The sequence below is a fragment of the Sinocyclocheilus grahami genome, unplaced genomic scaffold (genome assembly GCF_001515645.1).
Source record: "Sinocyclocheilus grahami isolate Dianchi unplaced genomic scaffold, SAMN03320097.WGS_v1.1 scaffold3446.1, whole genome shotgun sequence".
NCBI lineage: Eukaryota > Metazoa > Chordata > Actinopteri > Cypriniformes > Cyprinidae > Sinocyclocheilus > Sinocyclocheilus grahami.
In genome coordinates, this window is record NW_015508571.1 from 9,594 (window position 1) to 18,351 (window position 8,758).

General features: G+C 39.3%; 1 protein-coding gene across 1 annotated transcript; it reads right to left on the reverse strand.

Annotated features, from left to right (window-relative positions):
- Positions 1-1,229: 1,229 nt before the first annotated feature.
- LOC107576291 (receptor-type tyrosine-protein phosphatase T-like) lies at positions 1,230-8,511 on the reverse strand (the record flags this gene model as incomplete). Its single annotated transcript, XM_016262498.1, has 4 exons — positions 1,230-1,404; positions 2,881-2,996; positions 4,672-4,753; positions 8,240-8,511. Coding segments are annotated over 4 exons (645 nt in total), but the record flags the coding sequence as incomplete, so codon positions are not given.
- Positions 8,512-8,758: the final 247 nt, after the last annotated feature.

Genomic DNA, 8,758 nt, shown 5'->3' on the forward strand with positions numbered 1-8,758 from the left:
TTGTGATAATAAAGGAAGTGTGCTGCTTGCATTCTGCCATGCCAAACCATGCACGCAGCAGCCCATGCTTGCTTTCCATAAAAAATAACAGTGGTTGTGAATGTTGATGCTTAGTCTAAATAACAAATATTTTATCGGTAGTAGTTTGTTATGTTTATGCTGGGATGTTGTGGAGCTTAGGAGATGTTACAGAACCATTTCATGTAAATTTCTTCAATGTACTTAAAACAATCTATATAGATTACTTTTATGCGGGCTTTTGCGGGCGGGAGCGGGACCAGATAAGATATATTTTTGCGGGAGCGGGCGGGCGCGGGACAGAATCTTGCGGGAACGGGCGGGAACGGGACTGAAAAATCCGTCCTGCGCAGGTCTCTAATGTAAGGCTCAAAAGTAGGACTGCACGATTAATCGAATATGACTGTCATGCGCATCTTGTCAGTAAAGCCGGTTCTGGGATTAGTAGTAAATCTCCATCACGTGCTTTCAGATGGAGCAGCATTTACTACACAGAGTCGCAGTTCTCTGACAAGCTATGCAAAATAGCATTCATATTCTCAGACGATTCTGCGATTATGAAAGCTGTTTGCGTAGCTTGTCAGTGAACTACGGCTCTGTGTAGTAAATGCTGTTCCATCTGAAAGCACATGAAAATACCAAATTTAATAACATGTTTTAATTCCAAACTCACTTCATAATGTCAGACTAGTGTTTGAAATAAATCCTTCTGTGAGATGATGTGGTTTCTTACACAGAAGAAGGCACGCAACATATTTCATAGTATTTTAAGCAGTGATAAAGGCTTGATTAGCATTGCATTATATACTTTATTATAATAAACATTATAATAAGATGAACTCGGATAAACCATATATTGTTGTAGTCGTGTGTTTATTAGTAACGTTGAATCAATGAAAGCAGTTAAATCTTCTATTTATTCAGCAACCACTAAAGGCATTTCCTGGGTTTCTTCTGCGAGGCGTATTTGGAGTTTCAGCTCGAGAGCGCCCACTGGCCTTCGGATGGATATTTACTGCTGATCACAGAACCGTGCTTCACTGAAAGATACGCATGACAATCGCAGCTTCTGCCTAATCGTGATTTATCGCCTTTGCGATTTAATTTAGATTAATTGTGCAGCCCTACCCAAAAGCAATTAGATCATCATTACAAATTCACAATCATATTTTAGTTCAGAGGCATAAATGTTTGCAGGTGTCCGTACGCACCTTTAACGCTGAGTTCAGCATAGTTTGAAACTCCAGATCCTCCATCAGAACGAATGACACAGCGGTAACGGCTGGTGCTGCGCTGTGACGTGTCCGTTACGCTAACGGTAGCGGAGAAGCGCCGATGGTTTACCACTCGGGTCACCATGAGAGACGTGTCTTTACCATTCCATTGCTGAAAAACAGAAAAATAATCATCCTTGCAACATCGTGTAACTGATTATATGCACACATGATTTTTTTTTTTCTTTGTTTTACAAAGTGGACCATAGTGCCACATCAAGACAGAGGCACAAGCTCTTAAAGCACACTGCGCACAATGAGAACTGGTGTTATGTCTTCATGTCTCAGAGCTGTAGCACAGGATAGATGGAGGCTTATAGTCTCCAGCCAAGGGAAAAAGTAATTTTATCCAAGACTTCATGGACACAGATGCTGGCTTAGAAATCCTGCTGACAAAAATCTCTAACAAGTTATTAAATTTCCTCAAGCAATGTATCTCAGGACAAAGGTTCAAAACCTCCCAATGCAAATGAAGTGAACGTTACACGCACACACATAATAGAGATGCTCAGAGATAAAAATAAAAATTTTGAGCATGTACACTAAAAAAAAGTGAAACGACTGTGTAATTTATTTAAAATATTATATTGAAAATCTTGGTTTCCGGTTTAAACCTGTTTTGTTCTGTTAATAAATCCCCAATAAAAAAAGCAAATAAAACTCTACTGATGTGTACATGACACAAAAATATGCTGCGTATTTCAGAAAACGTCACAAAAAATTTTAAGGTCTTTCAAACTTGTCTTTATTTTTTTTTAAAAATTTAAAAAGTGAAGTGACATGTCGCAACCCATACTCGGAATTAGTGATCTGCATTTATCCCATCCAAAGTATCCACACACCGTGAACACACACCCGGAGCAGTGGGCAGCCATTTTTGCTGTGGCGCCCGGGGAGCAGTTGGGGGTTCGGTGCCTTGCACCTCAGTCGTGGTATTGAAGGTGGGAGAGAGCACTGTACATTCACTCCCCCCACCTACAATCCCTGCCGGTACGAGACTTGAACTCGCAACCTTTGGGTTACAAGTCCGACTCTCTAACCATTAGGCCACAACTAAAAAAATCTATACTCATGTCATAGCTAATGTAGCTTTTGTTTATGGTGAAATTCAGTTGTAAAAATAAGACAGACAGACAGACCTTAAGTTACATTTTGGCTTATGTCTAAAGATAATACATGAATTCAGTATGGTATGGTCTTTATAATAAATAATCTTTGTACTATCTTTGTATGAATCTCTTTGACTTTGGGAAAAGAAACTAGGTTTGAACCAAACCATAAATATAATAAAAAACACAAACATTTTGCTGTAACATAATAAAGTTGGTCCCAAGTATAATTTTTTCAGTGCTATAATCAAACCAGGTTTGATTCGTCACTGAATGTTTCTATAGGTATTTTTTTATTTTTACTCTTTACTCTTGAGATTTAAGCAAGCGGGTCCTGGCCAAAACAGGCAGCACAAAATAAGAAATACCACACACAAAAAATAATGTTATTAAAAAAATATATGTTGCTGTCCCTTTATGTGAGATTATATGTGACTGCATAAAAGTATGTGTGTGTGTGAGGTTGTGTACAGACTCACCTGTAGCCAGAGTTTGTCATGTTGTGACCATTTGCCTCCAGCAATACACTGGAAGGTGGCATTCTGTCCCACGTTCACCTCGACATTCTGCAGCCGCAGAAAATGTGGTGTCTTGCCTACCAAACAAAACACATATACCTTCAAAAAAAAATCATAATACAGCATCCATGCAAATTATATAAAGCACATGTGCTCTATAGACACTGGTGGTCAACTATGCAGTGGCCCAAAAAAGCTTACAAGTTCACCCAAGTAACATTTGACGACAATAAAGTGTTTCAATTTTGACTGGTATATTGTTTTATGGCATTTTGTTTTATAATTTCAAACCTAACAAATATCTTTTTGTGAAATATTTACCTTATGAAGTGTACTTGTGTTAACATTTCTTACAAAATATCAAAGAAACTGTCTTTTATAGTATCTATTGACATGACATTCTAATTGTGTAAGTGCTCCTTTCACTTCTTGTATTGTGTGATGGTGAACATGGTTTCTGTCTGGTTTTCTGATTGTACGTTTAGAATCACCATCTGAAAACAAGAAATTTAATGGAGCTCACATTTGTATTCAATATTATTTCCAATAAACATTCTCTCATTTGCATGTACAGGTGCATAGAGGTTCACAGGTGCATTTGTGAGAAGCGTAACTCTTGCACTAGCTGAACTCTCGATTCTCAGTACAGCAGTCTCCACCCACTCTCTCTGCCAGCTTTATTATCTGTGCATGCATTTCTGCACAAAAGCAATATCAATCTTTTTCAGTTAAAGTCACTGAGAATATAGATTTATTTTTTAGTATCTCTGCTATAATGTGAAAAGCGTTCAGATTTAATGAAGGAATCTTAAAATTACCCACTATTATTATTATGGCAAGTAAAAAAAAAAAGAAAGTCAAGATAAGATGCTTCCATGATCTATAATTGTGTTCCTTCAACTCAGCTCTTATTACATTTTTATTGAAAATTCTGGTTATGTGGAATGGAATACTAGCTTACTGCATACGTTCAATATACACTATTTACTGTTTTGCAAACACTAAATGTAAAACTATGGCAGTTGTTGAGATGAATGACTTTTCTTTGAATAAAAGGGTCTGCTAAATGATTACATGTAAATGTAAATGGCACATGGCCACTTTACATTAGCTGTCAGTTATCATCTCTGGAAGTAAAAACTGTCAGTTTGCACTTTGCACATATGTCTAAAAACAAAACAAACAAAACAAACAATGTTGAACAGAAAAAAAATATTAGTGACACTGGAAATGGAAGGAATGTCATCTGAGTGTACACAGTAACTTAAAAAAAAAGGGTTACCGTGATTTGTCATTCAAAACCCACTTTACTTCTGTAATCAAACATGAGGGAAAAGGATTCTGAATGTGAATAAAATGCTTATGGCGTGCAATGATGAATCATGCACAATAAGACCAGGGGGTCATGTTCACTTCTACAATATGAATTAACCTCATTTCTTCATCGGCACTGCTGGCTTTACATTAGTTTCACAGAGAGATCTAGGACAATGGAAGTCAAAGGCTAAAGTTCTCCTGTCACAGCAAGAATGATGGGGGCCTAAAGTCTGAGCACTCAGCTCTGCAATCTGTCTCCCTCTATCTCTCATCCTCAGCACAGAGCTGCTTGTTTGCTGGCCTTTTCCATCTCTGTTCAACCCTCGATCCACATGAAGTGCTTTTCACAGTAGTTGACAGACTGAACTCCTACAGCGTAGCCAAGACTGTGAAAGTAAGCAGGCGCTGTGTGTGTGTATGTATGTGTGTACTCACGGCAAGGGTGGGCCAAAACGTGTATCTCATCCACTGCGATGAACCCAGGATGCCCTTGTACAGACACAGCCTCAAAAATAACCTAAACGAGAGAAGAGGGGAGAGGAAATCAAGTGTTTAAATCAAGTCTGCTTGTTTCAGACTGAACTGAGACGGTCTATTTATATATGTCAACAGAAGAGATCTTTAACTGTAAAACCACCTATGTTAGCCCCAAATCGTATTCAAGCTCTTGCGGCACACTTAAAAAAATATTTGAATGTCCATGCATCTTGCATTTATTTTATAGAAAGACAGCACAAGAAAACTTTTCAAGCCATAATAATCTGATAATCTGCATTTAAACTCTGCAAACACAAGTTCGAACACACACATATGGGACTGGCATGGTTTGCATGGCATACTGTACATGCCATGTGGTGAGGACATGTGTGGTCTGAACAATGCCCTCTCTCTCAGAGCTGCCAAGGACTGGCACTAGAAAGCCAAAACCTGGACACAGGATGCACTTGAGTCCACAGCTTCCCAAAAAGGCCTCACTGTGACCAGTCAAGAGACTCAATCTACTCGACCAGATTCAATTCTCACCATGTTATTCAGGGTGAGACTGTGGAGACTAAAGGTGTGTGTTTCAGATCAGAAATGTTGTGGAAACTGCTTTCAGTTGCTTAAGCTTTATGTTGTTGTTTAGATCAGTTCTCAATTCTCAATCCTAGAAAAGAGCAGTGTGAATATCCTGCCACACAGGTTTGGAACAACATGAGTTTGAGGAAATAATGACAGTATTTTCAATGAGCAAACCTTTTACATCGTCATTTTATCATCTTTGCCCCTACTCAAGGACATTGCTGTATTCATAATTTATTCACAACATTATAGCTGACACAAATGATCTCTAAAACTGTCAGGACATGGGGAAAAGAACAGCTTTTTAAAAATGTACCATCCCAAATTTAAAAAGAGTCAGATTTGCCTCTTTTTCCTTTTGCATATCATAAAACTTTACCCTTTAAACACTGTCACTTTGAAAGTGGCACCCTACTATTTAAAATGTATCATGGCAGGAAACAAGTCAGTTAACCCAAAGAATAGTCTTGTCAAAATTGGCCACTTATCTGCAAATCCGTTGCTCTAATCAAACTCACAGTGGGATATTTTTCAGTATAGTTTATGATCCCATAGGCAGATTTTCTAGTAGAAATTAGTTTTTGATATTTAACAGGTAATTGATTACGTTCAACTCAGCAAGAGAAGCAAATGCTTTTAAAAACTTGAAATGGCATTCTGTGAGCACAAACTGGGAACAAGCACCTAGAGAGTGTGATTCTCAATTTTTATCAAGAATATGTCAGTCTTAATTCAAAATCAAAATAAACCCACAAAAAAAGAAATATAAAATATAATTTTAATATTTGAATATAAGTAATACTATACAATAAAAACAATTTCTTAAATTTTAAAAGGAATTGCAATCTAAATGAAATCTAAATTATAATATTTATAATTTATATTATGCAATAAATACCAATAATATTAATAATTAATACATTTATATTATTATACACTGTTTGGTTATATACACATGCACATTATTTTATGACATTCCCCACAAGCACAAATACACACACACACGCGCACATACGTACGCAAAAGCTTTGATATTGCCTGCTGGTCAAATAGATGCCCTCAGCAAATATTGCCTTTAGCAAATATCGGTCTGCTGTTTGCAAAGAGAAGTTCAGTATTGCCAGCACAGGCTAAATATTTGCTCTTCTCATTAGTTAATTCAATTACATGGCTAATCTTATGAGGGTATTTCACTCCACAGATTGACCGGTGAATCTACAGAGAGAATGAAGAGGAGCACAAGAGGCAGAGAGAGATAGAGAGGAGATCTGGGTGTGAAGAATCTGAAGAGAAAAAGAAGGAGTGAGTGAAAGTGAGAGGTAATAAGCAAAAAGACTGATCTAAAATTAACAGCTAAAAGCTTATTCACCAGGGCCATTTGTGGGTGAGATTAGGGGACAGTGATTGCAGTGGTAATTGGAGTAGAGAGCAATCCACTGCCCCTCTCTGCAGTTCAATTGGTGCCATTCACCACAAATATATGGCAGAAAATAAACTACTGTCAATTTCTGTTGCTAAGGGGACAAAATTTTCATGACTTCTTTTAGGTGCTGGTCGTTTGTTTGCTACGTGGCTCATCCTGCTAAAAAAAAAAGAAGTTAATTGATCATGGTTGTCATCATTTTCTCCATAGACTTCATGCAGTAGACTTCAGTACTGCATCCTTCATATCTCCAAAAAGTCTTTAGTTTTATCATATTTATAAAAGAAAGATACAGCTTTACGATTCTCTCCGGAAAAAGCCGAACTCCTGGAGGCGCAGTGGGCGGAGCTAAAGAGTGACGAGCACTTGGGCGCCGAGTGCCAACAAAACAGACATTTGATGCCGTTTCACTTACCGTCTGCAGTTCTGAATCATGATGGGGTCTTTTGGCGCTTTTCCACTGTGTGGAACGACTCGGCTCAGCACGGCACGGCTCGGTTTGCATTTCCACTGCAGTTAAGTATCACTTTAGAGTGGGCAGGATTATTCACATGTCGTTAGTTACGCCGCCTCTACTGCCGCGACTCCTGAAAAACGTTTTCATTCCGTGTCGCCCCATCAAGCTCTCGCTGGATCCGCTCCTCTGCTATCAATGAGAAGAACGTCTGTACTTCCTCAACAGACAACGAAACAGCCAATTTTTGGTTGTTAAAAAAGGTGCGCTCATTCAAAACAGTTGCATTCGATCCTTTGCTGGCTGTGCTGATTTAAATCTAGCGGTTCTGTTGTGTTTGTGTTGCAAGTTCAGTGACGCAGGTAGTGACGATTCTCTCCGGCCAATCCGTGATCAGCAGAGTTTACATGTCAAGTTTTGGTAACGGTATGGGTCACTTGGAACCTCAACCGATGTGCTACTAAAAAAAGTACCAGGTACTGTACCCAGTGGAAAATCCCCCAAAAGTGAACCGTACTGAGCCGTACCGTACCATGCAGTGGAAAAGCGCCATTTTATAGCTGGGACCGCTCCATCTTTCAGTATCAAACGATGTGCAAATCCAGCGTTGAACTGGGCCTTGTTTATAAAACGTTCGTCAACAAACAAACGTTTGAAGAGCGTTAATGGGCGCGATCTCGCTCTTGCTCTGGTCGATGCGTGCGCAGGCGCGTTCTTCCGGGAGAAATGCCCATATAAGGAGTTCCACCCTCGTTTACGTCATTAAGAGCCACGATCGGAAAAAAACTCTCAGAAACTTGTACGAACCCGGAAGTAAGATTTTTGGCACAGAAATACTGTCATACGTCCAAATTGTTTTTTGAAACTTTGTCCATGCTTAGCATGAGAATTCAACTCTTTAACAGTGTAAACAACTCTGAATGCATGAAACAGCATTGTCCCCCCCCCCCCCCTCTTAAACCAGAATATTCTGAATTTGAATTTTTTTTTAAACACAGCATGCAGATTCTCTTAATTGAAACCCATTTGGCATTTGACTTTGGCATTGTTAGCATCAAGCTTACCTGATAGGAGTTGGGCCAAAAGGTGCTGATGGCGAGTTCAGCCTTCACCCAGCCTTCAGTGACGGGTGCTGAGGCATTCCAGATGGGATTCCCCTGTGGTCCACCATCCACTTTTATGTAGACATTAAGGGTTCCGGGACTCGTCCCATCCCGGCTAGACAGGGAGTAGTGGAAGTCTATGCAGTGGGTGTCATTCTCTTTTAGCGTGGGCAGGAGCAGGTGGGCCTTCTGACCTGATGCACGACCCGAAGCATTCACCATCATGAAGGAACCTAGAAGAGGAAAACATCACTTTTACTTGAGCTCTTGATATATAAAAGGTCATGATACAAAAAGAATATCCTGAAAGTTTCAGAACTGAAAACGTCCTTGTTACTGAAATAAAAGCTTTTATTGACACCAGGCCCAGTGAAAGCCAGATCCTGGAATGTGCCTATCTGTAATAGATAGGTTAAACACAGAAGAACATCAACGCCTAATTCTGTAGCCCCACCCACGGATTCGCACATGACAGTTGGG